General features: G+C 36.9%; 1 protein-coding gene across 5 annotated transcripts in view; it reads left to right on the top strand.

The window, feature by feature from the left end:
* EPHA7 (EPH receptor A7) overlaps window positions 1-22,447 on the top strand; it is a 165,169-nt gene that overhangs the window by 105,080 nt on the left and 37,642 nt on the right. For all 5 annotated transcript variants that reach the window (XM_061460274.1, XM_061460279.1, XM_061460275.1 and 2 more), the window contains exons 6-7: window positions 15,641-15,765; window positions 19,300-19,468. In XM_061460274.1, the coding sequence (XP_061316258.1) occupies window positions 15,641-15,765; window positions 19,300-19,468 (294 nt within the window). The remainder of the gene's footprint in view (window positions 1-15,640; window positions 15,766-19,299; window positions 19,469-22,447) is intronic.

A 22,447-nucleotide genomic window follows, 5' to 3' on the forward strand; every position in this document is an offset into this window, starting at 1 on the left:
TGAAGAGTGATAGATGTGTTCAAGGTCTCTCAGAGGGAAGACCTGCCTCTCTAGATGGGTTCCTGAGCTGTACCAAATAGGATGTTTTTCTGGATGCTTTTTGGTGCAGCCCCTTTCCTTAATTGATTTCTTCTTGGGAGAGTTTTTCATAAGGCATTTACTGCATAGACTCAAGAGGTAGGGAGACTAGTTCCCAGCTATGGGTAATTGATACAAATACCAGAAATTAGCATCTCCGTAATTCTATCACAGTAAACAAATATTAGACTAACCATTTAAAACTAAACAAATTTAATAAAATACTAAAAATACCCAAACCCTATGAAAGATGTAGCATGTAAAAACAGTTCTGCCAGTCAAGTGATGCAGGTTCCATCTCAGGACACAACTGGTGCAACAAAATCAGTCTTAAAGGTCCATTTAAGACTTGCCTACCATAAGATCTGAATGATCTCTTTCTCCAGGATCTCTTTCTCCACTAACTGAAAGGACTTTAAGAAGGCTAGACTTGTATTTTAGTAACTCAGGTGGAAAATTATATGGGGTCAGTCCAGGCAGGTATTGCATACTTGGGGAAAGTGTGAAATTTGTATTCAGATAAGGAAAATTAATGTATTGATAAATTGTACACTACCTTAAGCATTGCAATGCATGCAGCCACTATACAGTAAATGCTCTTTAATAAGGATATGCCTGTTGGGTGCTCCACTCACAAAATGTAAGTTTGCAGTCATGTCTTTTTGAAGCTATCTATTCTATTTAATCTGCACATAAACCGCATGTATGAAGCTCTGATTAATTCCTGTGGGATATAGATGTTATTATAAAAGTGCCACAAGTCTTTATATTATCTGACTTTATATGCGTATTTTATAAAACTTTAATTTAGTTTGGATTAGAGAAATTGCCAGGTTAAAAAAAGAAAAGCCCTTCAAGTAGAAATTTAAAATAAGACATGCCCTTATCATTGCCAGTTTTATTTTATGACTACTTCAACCACTGTTGGCTAATCAGAACAAAAGGAGATTTTTTTTCACTTTTTTTTTATTATCCTGGAGCATGTGTGCAGTACAGCTTTTATTAATTAAGTAACCTCTCGACTATTCTGCTTTTCAGTGGGCTCACGTAAAAAGCTACAGAAACTTATATCTAGGTAATAAGTAGACATAGTATTTTTGTCATTGAATGATCGTGAGAGGAGTTTCTAAGCAGTTTAGCATAGCTGTTTTCTAAGGCAGGGGTTTTACATGCACATATAAGGGAGAGTAATGAACATTCAGTATATTTATGATAATGGGAAATTCTAGTAGCTTTTTTTTTTTTTTTTTAATACACTAAGCAGTGCTGAGACCATATTATTCATTAACGAAGTAGGCTATAGATGTCCACGATTCTGACATATATCCATAGAATTTCATAGAACAGTTAAGGTTGGAAAGGACCTTAAGATCATTTATTTCCAACCCCCTTGCCATAAGCAGGGATGCCTCACACTAGACCATGTTGCCCAAGGCTCTGTCCAGTCTGGCCTTGAACACTGCTAGGGATGGAGCATTTGCAACTTTGGGCAACCACCACCCTCAGGGTAAAGAGGCACTTTGAGTGCCTCACCACCCTCAAAGTGAAGAACTTCTTTGTTATATCTAATCTAAACTTTCCCTGTTTAAGTTTGAACCTGTTACCCCTTGTCCTATCACTACAGTCCCTAATGAAGAGTCCCTCACCAGCATCATTATACCCCCCCTTCAGATACTGGAATGCTGCTGTAAGGACCCCACGCAGCCTTCTCTTGTCCTGGCTGAGCAACCCCAACTTTCTCAGCCTGTCTTCATACGGGAGGTGCTCCAGTCCCCGATCATCTTCGTGGCCCTCCTCTGGACTTGCTTCAACAGCTCCATATCCTTCTTATGTTGGGGACACCAGACCTATGCACAATACTCCAAGTGAGGTCACAAGAGAGCACAGTAGAGGGGCAGAATCACGTCCTGCTGCCTGCTGGTCATGCTCCTTTTGATGCAGCCCAGCACACTGTTGGCTTTCTGGGCTGCCAGTGCACACTGCTGTCTCATTTTAAGTTTCTCATCAACCAGCACCCCCAAGTCCTTCTCCGCAGGGCTGCTCTGAATCTCTTCTCTGCCCAACCTGTAGCTGTGCCTGGGATTGCCCTGACCCAGGTGTAGGACCTTGCACTTGGCATGGTTAAACTTCATGAGGTTGGCATCAGCACACCTCACAAGCGTGTCAAGGTCCCTCTGGATGGCATTCCTTCCCTCCAGGGTATCAACCGAACCACACAGCTTGGTGTCATTGGCAAACTTGCTGAGGGCACACTCAATCCCACTGTCCATGTCATCAACAAAGATGTGGAACAAGATCAGTCCCAACACCTATCCCTGAGAGACACCACTCGTTACTGGTCTCCAGCTGGACACTGAACCATTGACCACAAACAACTCTTTGCATGCAGCCATCCAGCCAGTTCTTTATTCACCGAGTGGTCCATCCATCAGATTGGTGTCTCTCCAGTTTATAGTCAAGGATGAATGCTCCATCCGTGGCAGTGTTCAAGGCCAAGTTGACAGAGCCTCGGGTGACATGGTTTAGTGTGAGATGTCCCTGCCCATGGCAGTGGGGTTGGAGCTACATGATCTTAAGTTCTTTTCCAACCCAAACCATTCTATGACTCTATAACTCTATGTCATGTAGGACAGGGTCGATCATTTTGCACAAGTCCAGATAGATGACATCAACTGCTTTGCCCCTATCCATCAGTTCTGCGGCGCCCTCATAGAAGGCCACCAAATTGGTCAGGCACAATTTGCCCTTAGTGAAGCAATACTGGCTGTCACCAACCACTTTGTTGTTTTTCATGTGCGTTAGCATGATTTCCAGTACAATCTGCTCCAAGATTTTGCCAGGAACAGAGGTGAGACTGACTGGTCTGTAGTTCCCTGGGTTTTCCATTTTCACCTTCTTGAAAATGAAGTTTATACATCCCTTTTCCCAGTCATCGGGAACTTCACCTGACTGCCTTGATTTTTCATCTTAATATGTGTATTATAATACATTCATGTGAATAAATAATTACACTGGAGCTTTTTCAAATAAGGCAGTAGACTGCTATTCATAGCATATAGTCCTATTTCTGTTTCTGTTTGCGTACAGTGCAAGCTTGCACATTCAGGTATTTAACACACTATTGGTCTAAATGATGTCATATTGTTTGTTTAATGTAAATATGAACCATATTTTATACTGTGCTCAGTATTTTGAGTTGCTCTTCTGGTGATATGCCTTGGAATCACTAAATTTAAGTCATTTGATACTGGTGGTGACTACAGCTTTTGTGCTATATATATATGTAGGTAGCAATAATTTCTACTGTAAACTTGGGGCCTCATAGAAAAATATTAATTGAAGTGGTATTTTTTTAAAAAACACAGAATAATGCTATGTTTATGACTAAAGTTTAATTTCTTCTGTGACGTTCCAGTTTTACTGTACTTTTGCTGTATCCTTTACAACCTTGAAGGACTCATAAGATGTGTAGATACTTTTCCATACTTTTATTTAACAGTACAGTATATGTTTCATGCAGTCTGAAAGAGTGACCAAACCTGCACTCCCCCAGTACCTTCACTATGAGTGGGGTAAATGAGAATTAGATCTAAACTTCATTATTCAGGATAACTAGAACCATAATAAAGCATTCAAGACTGCTTCTGCAAGTTTGCTTGTTTTTGCAATATGCTGAATAATTTTGCAATAAAGCAGAACCAGCTTTGTATTATTATTTTTTTTAATTTATCTATTTTCTTTAACCTTTCTGACTAAATGTTGCGTGGTTTCCGTTACTATGAAGTAACTGAAGTTATGTTACTTATCATCTCCTTCATCCTGGGTATTGATTTAAGTTCAACATCCAGGAGGAAAGAAGTCAGTGCAGTCACTGTCACTGTTCATTCACACTGTTAAAAACTGAAAGAGAATCAGATCCAGAAGCTGTTGTTCTGATTTTGTTGTTTTATGGTTTGGGTTTTGTTTTGTTGGCTTGTATTAATTAAAATGGTAGTTCACACTTCAATTCTACTTATGAATATTTTCAGCATTTCACTGATTCCCTGCAATTGTGAAGTTGGAGTTACGTAAATAGTTACAGTATTTAGCTAGCAGCTCAAGAAAATACCTCTAAACTTATTAAGAATTAGACTTACACTATTGCACACAGTAAGCTGGATCCTACAAGATTTGCATGAAAGGTAAGTCAGAGCAGATTCCAAATTACCTTAGGGTTAGGGTAACCACCTCCTGGTTCCCTGGGAAAATATAGGAGATAGGAAGAAATTCTAGGTAGTATGTGAGAAGGATTGAGTCTACCTCACCTAAAAAGTAGGTGTTACACACCAGATTTATTTGGTGTACCAAGTCATCTCTTTCTCCTAAAATAAGTGCCTAAATTCACTAAGTGCTTAATGAAGAAAGTCTTCAAAGCCCTTAAGATGTTTTTAAATTTATGGGTCTCAGTTTAAACAGGCAGGATCTCTTTCTGGATCTTTCCAATGCACTTATATCTCTGACAGAGAGCAAAGCTACTTGGGGGAATTTAAGCACTTAATTTAGGAGAGCTGTAGTTGCCTAAAGGGTAGCTGCACCCAGGTGCCTAAGTTAGATTATCTGGATCCCATCCAGAGCTATTTCTGAAATAAAAAAGTAAAAACCTATCTCTGTGAAACTGGCAAAGAAATTTTAATATTTTTGTTAAAAAAAAAAAAAAACAAACCAAAACCCAAGTAACCAATTAATGATACAGCTATGTTGCATGATCAGTTGTGGTAATTACATTTTTAATTACCCTTAGCACCTGATTCTGATCTTATTCCCATTGGTGTCTTAACTTAAATCGCGCAGCTAAACTAAAATATAATTGATGAGAGGTCAGAATTGAGCCCTAAATGGTATGCTAAAAGTGGAACTAATCAGAAAGCTAAGTGGGTTTATAATTTGTGCAGTTGACATTTTTATAATCTAAATCTCCAAGAATCTGACCTTTGGATATAGAATTTGGGTTTCCCTTAGAGCCTCATAGCATTCAGGGAAGTGAAGCCACTAGAAAGCCTGTAAAAAGGTGATGATTCTGTACAGCTTTTAAAATCACATAGTAAATTCTTTCATTAAATGATTGATGTCTTTCCAGTTTAGTAACTTTCTGCATCAGACAAGTCTTTGTGCAGTTTTCCAATGAGCAGAAGCTGGAGAAGTGTTGAACCATAGCATGTTCTCAAATAATAAAAAAAAACCAAAACAAAGATTATTTTAAGCAGCAAGGGGATTTAGGGATCAATGTTTACTTGAAGTCAAGATTATTAAATGTCTTTTGGAAATTATGTTTAGAGCTTACAGTTTGTGTAATAGTTTTTATAATAGTTGTAATAGGGATCCATTTTTTAAAAATCATGCCAATTTAGCATATGTGAGTTGCATAAGTCCTAGAAATTCCTGTCACAAGTTTCAATGTTATTGGTTAAAAAAAAAAAAGGCAAATATAAGCAAGCTGAAGATATTTTCAGACAAATTTTTTTATTTTACTATGAAGTAAATATGTGGATTTTCTCTGAAGTAATTATTGCTGGTGTTAAGGTGTTAATTTATGTTGTATATTCAAATCAATCAGCTAGATTCACTTTACAAAATATGTTTAAGATAAGGGGGTTTCCTTCTGCTTTTGCATGACGGTATTTTTTTAACAGCTCGTGCATACTTCCAGAATTACTTAACTTGGGACAATCAGCATTGTATCAAATGGATTATTTCTCAGTTGTCAGAATGTATGTGTGGTTTTATACCTTAAGAGAAATTTTAAATACTATATTTATGTTAGTGGCAGTCCTCCACAGTGGTGACCTGACTCTGGTCAGTGAAATCGCTTCTTCCACAAACCCTGACTAAGGGAGTCGTAGGCTGACTGCTGTGTGTGAGCTTCCTCTCATAGACATGGCTTTCACTCCTATACATAGTCACTAACTTCAGGCTTGTTACTTTTGGTATTACTGCAGCAGAGATTCCCTGGTAGATAATTACCTAGTTCCATAAATTCTAGAGATTTAGTGCTCTTTGGGAGAAGTACAGGCTCATAACATGAAAAAAAAAAAAAAAAAGGGCAAGCCATTTTTGCAAGGAATTCTTGTTGTGTTCCCTGCAAATGCCACCCTGCTTTCAGCAATTGCTGCTTTCAGAAATATGCCCATCGTTAGTAGGGCCATTATAGTGCATTTCACAGGAATTTGGAAGGCTGGAACAGAGGTTGTACACGTTTAGGAATGTTAGTATAGTAATATTTTTTCCCCACTGAACAATTATGTCTCTGAAAGTGCCAGTGTGATCAAACCTCTGGCACAGTGATAATTATTGTTTTGTGCTGATATCTTTATAGAATATTTATATGTTTTTCTGTTAATATTTGATCAACTTTTTTTTTTTTTTTTTGGCATGGCATTTTGTTTCCAGATTTTGGTTGGCTGTGTCTGAAACAAAACTCTTTGTTATGGGCCTGGAATTCATTCAGTTGTCTCTTGGACATCCTACACTAATAATTGTACTAGTCCATAGGCCTCCAAAGCCACAGTTATAATCACCTCATACCCTCCAGCTAAGGCGATCTTTGCTTTTAGCGAAGTCAAACTAGGGTGACAAAATTAGCTATGTAGAAGCAATGTGAAGTTGTTATGATTTGGTGTTTTGGAGGTTTTGTTTGTTTGTGGCATTTGGGGGATTTTATTTTGGTTTTTGTATGTGTGTGTTTTGTTGTGTTGGTTTTTGTTGTTTTTTTTTTTTAACATCTATTTGTGACTGAATAGATGACAGCATGAAATTCAATTACAGCAAACAGTCTCAGTCATTACACCTGTCTGCTTCCAGAGGAAAGTATTTGTAAATTGTGCTTTATCCTTCTGTTCCCTAAAACCTGTCTCTCTAATTGACACTTGCCAGCAGAGATGACTGGAAACAGAAGGAGAACATAATGTGTCTGAGTAGGCCACCAGGGAAAAGAGTATCCTCATCTTTTGGGAGTTTTGTGCTGTTTTGTTTTCTTTAATGAGGAATAATACCTGTGTGCCAAGGATTTACTGAAAGGCTGGTGGCAGATGTTTCTGCAAAAAAAAAAAAAAAAAAAAAAAATTAAAGAGTTATGAAAGATGAATCACAAAAGAAGGCAGGACAAAAGAAATACCTAATTAACATAGAAATATTTCTTCAGCAAAGGAAAACAAATGCTTCAGGAGAACAAAAGCCCTTCTCTGTTATTTGTAAGGCTGGTTTGTTACTCTAACACATTTGTAAGAATCAGGTTTGTGCCTAACATGTCAAAACTTATTCACGAAGCAAGAGATGTAGATACCTTGGGAGTCAATGTTGTCACTTGTTATGCAACTCAGCATCCGTTCAGCACTGATTGATGCCCAAGTTGCCAGTTTTGGAAGAAATGGGATACAGACATGACAGTAATATTTGTACCAAATGTCAGGGAGGAGAAACAGGGGAGTTCATAGACTGGGTCTAGATGTAGACTCTGACCAGAAAAAAAACTCAAACAAACATGATAGACAAACTGTCAGCCCTGATATTTCTGAACTGCTTTATTTCTTTCAGCTAATTTTTTTCTCTTTCTTCTTATTAGTTTTCCTCCCCAGAATTTTGCCAGACTAGTCAGCTTATAAAACCGATCCAGCTGGTGAGTTTTGAGCTTGATGAAGGAATCATCAAACCGTTAACTATTTTAAATGTGTCAGACATATAAAAGATATGGACAATTATTACATCACTACATATTTGATAAGAATGCTGCTTGAGCATAAGCTGTCTTAGAACTTTTCTAATAATATTAGGGAGATCAGAACATATTTCTTGTTTTTCTAATTTTTTTGACTTAGGTTTATTTATTGATTTGCAAAAATATTTGGCTAATGTCATCTAACGTCATGTACGTGGACTTGTGCAAAGCACAAGTGTTGTCCTGCACAATGTCCTTGTCTCTAAACTGGAAAGGCATGGATTTGACGAATGGACTACTCAGTAGATAAGGAATTGGCTGGATGGCAACTCAAAGAGTTGTGGTCAATGGCTCAGTGATCAGCTGGAGACCAGTAACGAGTGGTTGTCCTTCAGGGGTCGGTGTTGGGATTGATCTTGTTCAACATCTTTGTCAGCGACTCGGACAATGGGATTGAGTGTGCCCTCAGCAAGTTTGCTGACAACACTAAATTGTGGTCTGGCTGATATACTGGAGTGAAGGAATGCCATCCAGAGGGGCATTGACACACTTTAGAGGTGGGCGAATGCCTACTTCACGAAGTTCAACAAGGTGAAGTGCAAGGTCCTACACCTGGGTTAGGGTAATCCCAAGCACAAATACAAAATCTGGGTGGAGAATGGATTGCAAACAGCCCTGCGAAGAAGGACTTGGGGGTGTTGATTGACAAGTATTTCGGCATGACCTGGCAATGTGTGCCCAGAAAGCCGACAGTATGCTGGCCTTCACTGAAAGGACCATAGCCAGCAGGTTGAGGGAGGTGACTCTCCTCCTCTGCATGAGACTCCTCAGGTAGAGTACTGCATTCAGCTCTGGAGCCCCAACGTAAGAAAAGATAGATTTAGACTAGACATAAGGAAGAAATTTTTCACTGTGAGGGTAGTGAGACACTGGAATGTGTTGCCCAGGGAAATTGTGGCTGCCCCATCCCCGAAAGGGTTCAAGGCCTGATTGATCAACCTGGTCTAGTCGACGATGTCCCTGTCCATGGTAGGAGGGTTGGAACTAGATCTTTAAGGTCCCTTTCAAACAAGCCGTTTTATGATTTTATGAACTATTTCTGTTACTCTATGTAGGTGAGCAAGTAATTTGAGAGTTTATCAGCCACAAAACCAATGGCAAAAAATGTAACTGAGTAATGCAGTTAAGTATTGCTTGACTACATTGCCTATTAACATGCACTCGGGACATCCCCAAGCGGCCCAAAGAGTTGTGTGTGCCTCTGCTCATGGCTTACAAAGCACTGTAAGCACACTCTCTTATATTTATGAGCCAGAAAGTAAACTGTGTCAGAGAGGAAGTTAAAATGACTTCTCTGTAGGATATTGTTAGTGTAAAATATCTGATTTATTTAGGTCTCTTTTTGAATGCTGCATCTTGTAAACACAGTGGGGCATTTCTCTGTCATTGATCCAAAGCAATGGGTACTAATGGCATAATACAGTGGTACTCAGTAACCTGTTATCATGGGCTGCTTTGTCATGTGGAGACTTAACTGAGGGGAGAGAAATACACTGTAACAAAAAATAAAATTTTATGAATGTCCATCTATACATTTAATAACACTCAGTTTAAAAATGATCGTATTGTTTGCTGTTATCTTTTTGCATGACATGTCATATCAAATAGCATGAAGATCATTGTACATGTTAGTGTAATTATGAAGAGAAATGCAGGCATTTTTCCTCCAAGCATTCAAAGGACAAGCTGTGCAGTTCTCTATCATGTCTTGAGTAGCACTTCTATATTATGGGGCTCTGAAATTTTTAATGATTTTAATACAATAATATAATAATTTATCTAGATAGAATATTTTTATATATAACTTTTTTTTTCACACAAAACCTTTTTATATTTATAGGAAGCAGGATAAACAAATAAGGGAATACCTACACAGTAAAGTTCTAAAATTTGCCCAGTACCTTTAAACCCTTGTCAAGTTTTCTTTCAAGTGACATCTCTGTACATCAGACAGCTCCTTAGAAGCAAGTGAGGGCATGTATCCTGAGGCATACTGTTTCAGACCAGCATAAAAATCAGTATGGTGCCACATGCTGACCTCTGACAGTGTCTTCAAAGTTTATAATCTGTTTGCCTACCAACTTATTTAGTAATTTCAGCAGTTCTGATTGTTATGTTTCCCTTCAGAGCATGGTGGGAGGCCAGGTTATGATTTCATTTACACACTTTCTCTTGGGAGCAAATTAGTATGCAAGCCAGTACAGAAGAGTGCCATTTGGGTAATCTTGGTGTAGGACCATTAATAGAGTGTAGGGAGTTTCGTATTCTCCTCCTGAACAACCATTTAAAAGCTAACAACAGTATAATTTTCTGCTACTATTTTCATGTATATATGCATAGGTTCATTTTGCATTTGTTATTGGTAAGATGCCAGATTCCAGTCTCACTTAAAATAGATGTCGAGTCAAAGCAACTGTTATCTAAAGATTTCTGCCAAGAAAGGAGACAGCAAAGACATTTTAAAAAGAAATAATATAGTAGCATCCCAGCCACTGGGATGCTGATATCCCTGTTTTACCATGGTTTGTGTCTGTTAGTGATGTCCCCTTCAGGCTGAATACTCAAAACACACCCAACTGCTGTAGAACGCCATTGGAGAAAAATGGCATTAATGCTTCATGTAACATAAAACTTACATTGGGCCCTAAGATGCAGTTTTACAGGGGTGTAAAAATTGATCTCTTTGTTTCTGTATGAAAAGCTGCTGGTTCTGAGTAATTGCTGCCTATCTTCACAGTGTGAAAAGGAAAGATCCCAACAGCTAAGATCTTTTTGTCCTTTGAGAACCAGTGCTGTAAGGGTCCCATGCTGTGAGAGTGTTGAATGCAGCAAGTACAAGATGAAGCTCAGATTGACTTAAGCACATTAGTGCTCTTTTAAGATAAAAAAATATAAAAATGACGATAAAGAAGGCTGATAGCCCATTCATTCATTAGTGTTTGTATAGCAAATCATGGAGTTGCAAGTATAGGTTTAGTAGTATTTATTATCATAGAGTTTGGTCCTGCACTGAGAGTATTTACTCATGCTCATTTATGAAACTTTGACCATGACATGGGCCTGCAGGACTACAACCCTTATTTCTGCGGATTTCTAATAATTTGTTTTATACACATGAGCTCCTAAACACCAGGTATGTTGCTTCTAGAGACGCTTTTTTTTGTTTTTTTATCAAATCAGAAGTATCCATGACTAATGCTGTTCATGGAATCAAGATACATTCAAGGTGCAGGATTTTAAGAAATCTTAGAGAAATGGCTAGGTATCATTCCTTTGGTGAGTTATCTTTCGTCAATAAAAAGGTGTTCCAGCTGATTTTGTGCTAGCAATTGGGGCATTATGCCTAGTTCCTCTTATATGTGATAGTCCAGTTCACTTGTTTTTATTTTTCAGTTTTTATTGTTTTATTTTATTATTTTGTACTTTTGGATTTTTTTTGATACAAAGTACAAAAGATTTAATATTGCATCTGACTTTGTCTCTTGGCAAGTACACTGTGGATCAAGGGAAATATTATGCATGAGAACCAAAAAATAGCTAAGCATAGAGATTAAAGGCATGAGCAATATTATATTATAACATTTTCAGAAAACTCTGGAAAAAAAGCAATGCCTTCCAAAATAATCACCACAATTCTTTATACCTAAGTTTTTGCACATATTAATAGTATACCATATGCTTGGCTTAGCAGTATGGATGTAACACATCCATCTACCAGATGCAATATTCTCTCAGGAGCAGAATATTTCCCAGGAATATCCTACTCTTTTTGACACCTCGGTTGTAACTTATTCTATGACTTGATCTGAAAATGATGACCAGCTTGAAATCTATATAACTTGAAGGCTTTGTCAGTAAAGCCCAGCAGAGTTATATTTCTCTGTGTCTGTGATGTTGAAACCTGGTGAAAATCAATTTTTCCTTTTGCTGAATGGTATATTTGAAGCATTTAAAAAAGGTGAATGAGTGTGCTGAAGGCCTATCATTCTCAAAGTACTTTCATATGCAGCGTTTGTAGGTACATCTGCCTGTTATCCCAGAGAGGCTGTGTGTGTTGTGTCAGCAGGAAGGAGAAAAGAATGAGATGAGGTATATCAGAAAGAAAGTTTATAGCAAATAGTGTTTTGAACAGCCCATGTTCCCCAGTGTAATATATTATGGAAATAGTGATTCTGAGAAGTGATGCTTCTTTGTAACCTGAAGTGACACAGTAGGAATTATGCATGCTCAAATCATTCAGGACTGGGTACTTAGTTGTCTAGAAATGCTGTAAAAAGTGTCTGAACAGCTTTGGTATAGATGGAGTGGCAAGAACTAGATTACTAATATTAAAAGTACCTGAAATAGTTGCTTATGATGATGATGATTCAGCTATCAAGGGGAACAAAAAAGGTATTTTTAATTCTTTTTGTATAGAGTTTTGGGGGTGTTTGGTGATCTAATACCATATTTTATCTTGTATTTAGGGGAGAATTGTATGCTTTAACTTATTTTCAGGATTGCTCAAGCAGAGTTGCTTCAAAACTAAAAATGGGTTCTTAATTAATTAACATGGATAGCCAATGAGAAGTGGGCTAAAGGTTTAAAAGGAGTTGTCAGGAAACCAGAACAAATAAAATATGAATGCAAAACCGTCTGTAAGAGAGCAACAGAGAGAATACAGGGGAAATCATTATACTAGAATAAAGAACAAAGTGCTTCTCACCTGTACACTCTCATTAAGCACAGATCAAGAAATGCAACCCAAAAGGCAGAATAAAGATAGCATATGTGTCTAGCCTCTCACATCAATAGATTGGCTTATGTGGTTGCTCTTGTTTACAGAGATTTTCTTGCAGTAACAACAAGCTGGTGTACCTTGGCAGAAGAAGATACTCTGGCTTCAATTGATTTTATGATTCCCTTCTAACAAACATGGAGACACAAAATAAGCTTAGATAACTAATGGATTTTAGGAGTATCATGTGGTATGGGAATAAAACATAACATAATTGTCTTCAGAGCTATCAACATATACAGTCTGCAGGTTTGACTTTCTCTTCTTCCTCATGTGGGTCTTCTCCCAGTGAAAAGTATCACATTTTTAGTTTTAGTGGGGAGGAGGGGGAAGCCAAAACACAACCAGAAAAACCCAAAGCCAAAACCAGCTTTAAATCTGACTATTCTTGATTTAAAAGAATATTAATTGACTGGGAAATATATTTAAGAGTGCATTTATTAAAGAGTTGTGAATGCTGTCTTTCATAAATCAGTGCATTGTTTTGATAAATCATTGAGACTTTGTTCTGAATTTGTTAAGAATGGACTTTGACCGTTTGTGTTGTGCTTTGTCCAGATGTTAAGTAGGAATCTAGCATAGTATATTTTATTTCTCTGATTAACATTTTCCCCCTTTTCTGTTCCTCTTTCTCCTCATTGCTGTTCCTTCCCCACATACATAGAGTTAGTTAATACTAGAGGAAGCGAGTTCATTTTGCTTCACTGCTTTAAAAAAATGAATGCTATGACCAATGGAATGAAAGCATTTGATAAGCTAAAAGAAAAGGCAGCAAATGTCGAGAACAAACTCCAGTGACCTAGGGAATATAAAATTGTTTCATAATAAGTATGAACATTAACATTTTTTGGCATCTAGAAAAGTAAAATTAGCAATTTGAAAACATTTATCTGGATGAGATAAAGCATTATGCATGAAACATAATGAACTTTCTAAAATTCAGCCAGGATGCTGTGATACTCAGACAAAGAAGACAACTAGTTAATCACAGCAAGGTAAATTAGTTTGCTGCATTCCAGACTCTTAGCTACGAAAAAGAATGTCTTCAACTAATTAGCGACTGAAAATACTCTAAGCTTATAGAAAGAGAATGCAAGCAGAGCAAAAGAAAGCAATCCTGGCTTTGGAATGGTGTATCAGCCTGTGGTGTTTGCATCATACAGTTTTATGATTTTATCAGGCAGACTACATTAAGGGGTCTTCAACTTTGATTATATTGATTATATACAACATAATAGTCCATAAGGAAAAAATGCCATGCATGGCTTCAATCCTTAATTTTCACTAACTCTTGAAGCCTCTAATGAAGTGCAAATATATTTAATTTAAAAACCTGCATGAATATATATGTAATGAAAAAGGCTAGAAATCTCACAATTTAAATAAGAAATTAATAAAATGTTAAGGATTTTAGAGGATTATTATCTTGATTGTATGCTAGATATTTTTACTTCATGTTTTTATTCTTGATGCTACAAGAGTGCTCATTCTAGATGTTTTATTTCTAGCTTCTTTAAATTACAGGAAGTGAAGTTGATCTGCTTGTTGCATGGGATTAGTGTTTTACCTGAAGACTGTATGTTATTTTACATAGTGAAAGCTTTATATACAGTTCTGATATAAGGTGGTTCTATTTTAAACCTAGAAAAATGTTTAAAATTTTCAGAATTTTTGTTCAAACATTCAAGTGTAGAATCGTGTATAGTACTAGATACTATATATACTTCTATAGAATCAAGTGTAGTACTAGATTCTTTATTTGAAAAATATATAAAAACATTTTCTCTAATTTTAATTTCATTTCCAATGTCTGAATCTGCTTTCCAAATATGAACAAATTCGTGTTCCTGTAAATGTCATTTTGATTTTAATGATGGGGAGGTGAGGATCACATCCTCTCATTATTTGTCTTTTGCATGAACAGTGTTACACCGTGGAATTATTCCAATTTAACTGAAGGAGAACAAGATCAAGTTCTGCATGGTTCCAGTGCCATAGTTGTTTTCTAAAGAACTTTGGTTTTACGGGTCTTCTGTTCTACATTCGTGTAGGCAGTATGTATGTTTAAGGAGAAGTGTTTGGCCTCCTTTGGAACTACACATCAGAAGAAAATCTGCCTTTTTATCGTTTTTTTTTAATTAAAGAAGAGATAAGGTGATAAGCAGATTACTTTTCCGGTACCTCACATTTTATTACGTTACCTCTTAAACATTTTTAAATGAGAGTCAGTGACTCTAAAATGCTTGTATATTGTTGTTGTTTGTTTGGGTTTTTTTAATTTCAGAAGGTGTGTGGATGTTGTTTATTACGAAACCGCATATGTATGTGTGCACGCATGCAAGTGTGCGTGTATGTATGTCTGTAGAATGAAGTGGAGGAAGACAGTGTCTCCTTTATTTTATAAGATCTACTTCGTGAGTAGTCTCACGCTTTCAAAAAATGCCAAGACCAAATACAGGAACTTCAGCTCTAAACAGAGAATGTCCCGGAAAGGTTTGAAGTAATGAAAAAGGGGGTTTAGTCTCTCAACATAGTTGTTTTCACCATCAAGTCACGTTGTAATCAAATAGTGTGACAGCTAATTTTTTAAGTGGAATTGGAATCAATTATATGAAATCAGCCTAAAATGTGATTTTGTTTCTAAAATATTATTTTTCTTTTTATGTGCATTTCAAAAACTTGCAATAAATATTTAGACTCTTAATTTACTACACGTCAATCTAAAAATCTACTTTGGTATTTTAATCAGAGTCAGTCTGCTTAATTGTTACTCCTGCCCCATCAATCTCAGTTTTGCACTAACTTGAACAATGCCACTTTTGCTATTTGTGCTTTAATTTGATTTCCATTCTCAGTTTATGAACAGCAATAGGGTCCTGCTTGAATATTCATTAGCTTTGAATTGTGAGCTATGAAAAGGTGCTTTCTTTTACCTTAATGAAAGTGGCTCAGCATGGGGCGGATCAGTAATGACATTTGATTTTAAGCATCCTGCAAATATGCTTCTTATTTATTGACACATCTTGTCCAAACAGCTCCCTCGCAAGTTAGTGGAGTAATGAAAGAGAGAGTGCTGCAGAGGAGTGTGGAGCTTTCCTGGCAGGAACCAGAACATCCCAATGGAGTCATTACTGAATATGAAATCAAGTATTATGAGAAAGTAAGTGCTAAGATTATCTGTAATCTACAACAATGTGCCATTTGCTTCATGTTGGCTTGCTGTGTTGTGGAGCAGTGTTCAAGCCATTAGCTGTCAACTATTCTGTCTCTTTAAAGTCATAGTGATTTTGCTCATTTTTAATAACTAGTGAGTCCCTGCAATTGTCACTGCTGCTGTATATCTCATATTTGGTATCCTAAAAATTAAATATCCTTTCGAAATCTGCCCTTTTTTCCCCCTTTCTTTTTCTATCAAGTTGGACTTGGATATTTTACTATGATATTTATAATTTTCCTGTCTCTTCTACATTGTGTTTAAAGCTAGTTTCATTTCCTTCTATGTCACTGTAATTCCAGTCTTGTGAGGATATGTCAAATATAACTCTTGACTGCATTTGGTATTTCCTTATGAGCTAGGCAGCTTCAACTTGATGTCTGAAAACTTCCAAAGCACTTCCTACAGTTTCAGGTGATAAATATGTCTTATTCCTTATTTGTTCTTTTAAAAAGTCCCAGCATTGTGAAATTTATTTTTCACTTGTTCTCTCAACACAATAATGAATTGAGGGCTGCTTTTCAGCAGTAGGTGAAGTGATCTTTGTTTCTGGTAGAGTGAAATGGCAATCTTACTGATGTCAGGCGGAGTTTTGCCATTCATTTCAGGGTGTCTAGGGCTTCATTCATGATAACTTTGAAGTACTCCAGAATAAAAAAATTCTGACAACTTTAAGCTGGATGAAAGCAGAGTGAAGGCAGGTTCTGCAGCTATATGTTTGCCATGGGACCCAGACTAAATGTGCCTCCTCCAGATTCTCTAGTAAATTTCCTACAGCATGTAACATATTCCTAATTTTTCTAAAACATTCTGAGAGAAAAAAGAAATAATTAAAAGGCAAAAGAAACAAAGGAGTTCCTTTGTGGTTGCTTCTGAAGACATTTCATTTCTGCAAACAAGGTAAGAGTATATCTATATCAAAAAGAGAATGTCAGCTTACTAGGTAACATAGAATTAGGTAAATTCAGACCAGATTGGATCTAATATCAAGTGTCACATCCAATTTTCAGCACTGAATTGCACAAATATACTTATCAAAAGATCTTTATATGATTTGGGAAGGGAATAAAATGTTTATTTGTGGATGCTAAGTCCCAGTTTAAGTTGTTCGCTTTAATCATTTATAACAAAATTTACCAGATATGTACAGATAGGTAAACAATTAAAAAAAAAAAGTACTAATTTTAGCAGAGCTTTTGTTCCTCAAGCATGTGTGTGTGTGCACACATTAAAAAAATAAAAAAAAGTTACATATTTGCCAAAGGCAAAATTGTTCTTTGCGCAAAAAAGAAAAAAAAAAAACTGCAACAAACAAAACAAAACTCAAACTGCAAACCAAACAACATGGGTTGTTCTGGTTTCTTTGTTTTTTGGGGGTGTTTTAATTTGCAAACTTGTTTCTAATATCTTAAAATAGTTTAAATAGGCAGTGAAAAATTATTGAGATACTAGACATTTCATATGATGATAGCTTTTTTTAATGGGGCTTGTATTATTTTCCCCATACAATCATGTTAGCTGTTACTTTGAATAAACAGAATTCTGCTACTAGTTTCCTGTGTTTGCAAAGGGAAGAACTGATGTTAAAGTTACATTGCAATGGAAAGAAACCTACCAGTTTTTTTATACTTAGTACAGTGAAATTAATAAAAGAATAAGAAGCTCATCCTATGCACAGTCACAGATCAACTGGACTACATACCTTTAATTCAGTGAGACAATTTTAACACATATACTTCTCTTCCTTCTAAAATAATGCAGTTCAGCTTAAAAGGTACTTCATAAACTACTACTCAGAATGAGAGAGGCAGCTTAAGTTTTGTGTTATTAATTGGACAGAATCTTGGGCAACATGATCTAGTGTGAGGCATCCCTGACCTGGTAAGGGGGTTGGAACTAGAAAATCTTAAGGTCGTTTCCAACTCTAATCATGCTATGATTGTATGATTCTATGAATTAAAAATAAATAAAAAATAAAATCTGAACTTTCAGCTCCTTTTAGAGTGAAATTAAATCAAACATTTTTGTGGTTCTGAAATATTCTGATAAGTGTTTTTTTCACCTCTTATTTCTGGCTAGGGCTGGAATGCAAACTGCCTGAAATCTCCCAAGCCTTTCTTACGAGATTTCTAGCACAGGTTATTTTTATTTCTTTGTTACTTATTTATTTTGAATAAAAACTTTTGGCAATTCAGATAAGCCTTATTTATGCATTAAAACGCAAACTCAGATATTCCACTGTGGCTTTCATTCCTGAACCTGTTTACGCTTTCCTTACACTTGTTTCTCATCTCTCAAGCATTCCTGTTCTTTCTCACATACCAACATACATTCCGCCATGGTCCTCACAGATGATTTAAACCCTCTTGGAGAAGATACAGAAACTTGTGGTTAGCCAAGTTGGTAGGCTTGCTCAAATAACAGAGAGGGCATGAACCAAGAGAAGCCATTACTGAATCTCAGAAAAGAAATCATTTATGTTGTATTTAACCCTGTATTTCAGCAAAAGCCTTTGCTGCTTTACTGACTGCAAAAGGGGAAGGTTCTCCGTCACTTTTAGCTGGCAAAGTGCTATTGAAATGAGCTACAGATTTATTCCTTCCCTCTGTATTCATCTCATTAGCACTGCCTCGTATGGCTCATGCTTCTCTGGTCATGTGGTGCATTCAGATGGTTGGTTAATTCATCTCTTCTGCCCTTCAAATCAGGGTTGCATCTGCTACTGAAAATCAACAGGGCTGCACATATCTGTGCTGAAAGATAATCTGGATCAGTAAATGTGATGAATAAGTAGAGCTTTCTGAATACTGTAATGATCTGTGATACAGCTTTTGTAGTATTTGAAAGTGAGTTATTACTCATAGGGTTCGTATTCTTACAGCTTCAGATTTGGGGGGTGTCATACTGAGATTACTTCCCTAGGTTCTTCTCGATGCCATAGCTTTAAAACCTGAGAAAAGGCTAAAATTCAGAGAAAAAAAAAACTAAATGAAAACTGAGTTAGGGATTTCAGAATTTGGTGCAAAATCCAGGCTATTATACATTGGCAGTCTGATATATTTTAAAGGTATTGGAAGATAGCAAGGGAAGGGGTTCTGACCAAGAAAGAACAAATTTCCCTGTCCTTGCACTCTTTAGACCCCACAGATCCTATTGGAAAGCTGTGGTTGAGCTGTTTTCTCAGCAAAGTCTCACAAAATGTTATCAGTGCGAAAGAAGCAATCATTTTATGTCTGGATGTTTTATGGGTAACAACATGAGCATCCCATTTGAATTTTATGTTATACTTAGAGCTCCTCATTGCATTGACAGTATTTTGTAATACTCCATGGGGTATGCTTTACTTTTATGTTGGGGAAAAAAAAAAAGCATTCAACAAATTGAAATAAACTACCCTGGCTGGCTGTCAGTTGTTGATGTGCAACCATGACAAAATCTGACCTGTAAATGTAATTTAATCTTTTGTCCTATTGTTTCCAGGATCAAAGGGAGAGGACCTATTCAACAATGAAAACCAAGTCCACTTCAGCTTCTATTAATAACCTAAAGCCAGGAACAGTGTATGTTTTCCAGATTCGTGCTTTTACTGCTGCTGGTTATGGAAATTACAGTCCCAGACTGGATGTTGCCACACTAGAAGAAGCCACAGGTAAACAATTAGTTTTATATGAAATTAACAGTTTCAGAAGAAGTAGTAAGTAGAGCAAGAATGGAAAGAGCCATAGGCAATATTATTGAAACTGGAAAGAATGAAGTTCTACATGAAGGTGGATTTTTGTAACTGTATTTTGAAGGATGCGTTCAATTATATTTTCTACCACACAGAGGCAAATTACAATCCTATGAATAGCTGGAGATTTGTAATGTATCAGCTTCTTCTCCTCTGATGGTCTTCTAACACAAAAATACTTTTTTCTTTCAAATACGCACCTCTTTCCCCCCTCGAGAAATGAGTAGTGGTGAGCTGAATAACTCTACTAGATTCTTCTGTAACTGGGGAGAGGAGGGAAGAGGATTTAAGCCCACAGTCTGCTCCAGGTCATTTTTACCCTGTTTGGTTTCCTGAAAAAATTCTTTATAGTTTTGTTTATGTGTGTGTTGTTTAAGCTGTATGTCCATCTTTAGTGTCTTTTGACTTCATTGGCTAGTTTCAACTCGGTTTAGTAATGAAACAGGTCTCAAAGATACTAGATTTCTTTAAGGCTCATGTGATACATTGTAAGCTGTCTAAAGAAAACACAACCTCTCAGAAACCCTCACAGTGGAAAGTATGAAGCTGAAGTACAGTCTCAGTACAGCGAATCTGGCTGTGACAGCTCAGCAGAGGGATAACATTTTGGGAGAGTTTGCTCTGTCCTTGATCCTATCCTGAACTCAATTTTGTGCCCTTATTTGTCCAAAAATCACACTGATACCTTTTTTTCCTCACCACTGTAGATATGTGAGTGCATGCTTGGTGAAAATCTTCCGCATTTTGGGTTTTCTGACCCAAATGGGCCATTCACAGGCACTGCCTGTGTCCCTGGCAGCTTCACTGCTCTGTCACAGACCTAAATTTGGTTAACTCTGTTTTGAACCATTTGCTTCAGGTTAACCTTCCTGACAGTGGGTCAGCCAGGTTTGGAGCTGAGAATACATGGTCTACAAAGATGCCAACTCTGAACTCTGTGCAGCATATCTAAGATGTGGATGTACACTAACAGTTGGACTTGGTGATCTTAATGATCTTTTCCAACCTAGTTGATTCTGATTCTGTGATTCTAATGCATCTTATTAAGTGCAGCCAGATGTCTCCTGAACAGTTTGTCAGTATTATTCTTAAAACACAGCAGTTAGGTCTTGATTTCACCTGGGTTACACACAGAATATGGAAACTATCAATAATGAATAATACCACATATCTAATAGACATAATTGAAATAGCAATTATCATAATAGCAGCAATAAACTGTTATTACTAATATTATTAGCTCTGTGTCTGATAGCATACTTTCCATTTGTAGGGTTCTGTTTTAGAAAGAGTCAATAGCAGAATCCTCATTTTGCAAAATGGGAACCTGAAGTACAGGCAGAATTAATTTGTTTTAAGTAGATTTCCAGAAAACAAATTAAAAGTCTATCATAATCTGTCATATGTTTCTACTAGTGAGCTATTTTATTGTCCATAGTAGTTTAAAATTAGTAGACCAGAATGTTTCCCTAGCATTTCCTTAATTACCTGAGTGTTTTTTATGTACTGAATGTAAGTACACTGGTAGCCACTAAGATTAGCAAAGATAATTTCAGAAGTAAACAGTCTTGACTAGACTTTGGTCAACATACTGAAAATCAGGAAATCCTAGAATAAATGCATCTCTGACCATGCCCATGCACCCTTTTTATGACTCTTGTGATGAAAAACTGCATATAAACCAGGGACACCCTTGGCCAGTATGCACAGCAGATTTTTCTCATATCATAGGCCAGCTTTGTGTTTTGACACGCCATGTAATGTCCTGTGTTTTCATTAACATTTTAAAGGAAGGCCTTTACTGGATCATTTTGAGGAAATACACCTCAAGCAAAGTACTGTACAAGTGAGCAGTAAACCAGTGTTACGCTACCATTTAAAGGTGTTGACTTTTCATTATTCCAGTGGATTTCTGACTGCAGCTTTTAAATATGTTGACATATTTAAAGAATATATATATGTAGTGTGAGTATACATATATACATATATATACACACATATATATATGTGTATATATATACACATATATATACACACACATATATGTATTTATGTAAGAATATATATATACATATATACACACACACATATATGTATTTATGTAAGAATATATATAGTGACCACCACAATCAGCTGGTCATGTTGCCAGCTAGAATTTCTCCTGGCTTTTCAACTGGTTGGCATCTTTTGGCTGGTGCTGTCCATTAAGTAGATTTTTGTACTCTGCTCCTGTTTATAAATTGTGAAAGAAACAGCATGGGCACTTTTAAATATTTAAAGACTTATGTCATAGACACATAGAATGGTTTGGGTTGGAACAGGCTTTAAAGATAAATTTAGTTCTAACCCCCCTGCCATGGGCAGAGATACCTCCCACTAGACCAGGTTGCTCAAAGCCCCATCCAGCCTGGCCTAGAACTCTTCCAGAGATGGGACATCCACAGCTTCTCTGGACAACTTGTTCAATGCCTCACCACTCTCACAGTGAAGAATTTCTTCCTAATCTAAATTTACCATTCCCCTTTGTCCTATTCCTACATGCCCTAGTAAGAAGTCTCTCCAGCTTTCTTGTAGGCCCCTTTAGGAACTGGAAAGCTGCTCTAAGGTCTCCCCTGAGCCCTCACTTCTCCAGGCTGAATAAGCTCAACTCTCAGCCTGTCTTCATAGGAGAGGTGCTCCAGCCCTCTGATCATTTTTGTGGCCCTCCTCTGGACTCATTCCAACAGGTCCACATCCCTCTTGTGTTGGGGGCCCCATAGCTAAATAGCAGTGTGTCACAAGAGCAGAGTAGAGGGTGAGAAGAGGTCATCTTCCTCGACCTGTTGGCCATATTCTTTTCATGCAGCCCAGCATACAGTTGGATTTTTGGGCCGCAAGATGTCCATTATACTAATAGCA

This window comes from Pezoporus flaviventris, unplaced genomic scaffold, assembly GCF_033815535.1.
Source record: "Pezoporus flaviventris isolate CSIRO_AGI_PZ_B2104156 unplaced genomic scaffold, CSIRO_AGI_Pfla_v1 ptg000031l, whole genome shotgun sequence".
NCBI lineage: Eukaryota > Metazoa > Chordata > Aves > Psittaciformes > Psittacidae > Pezoporus > Pezoporus flaviventris.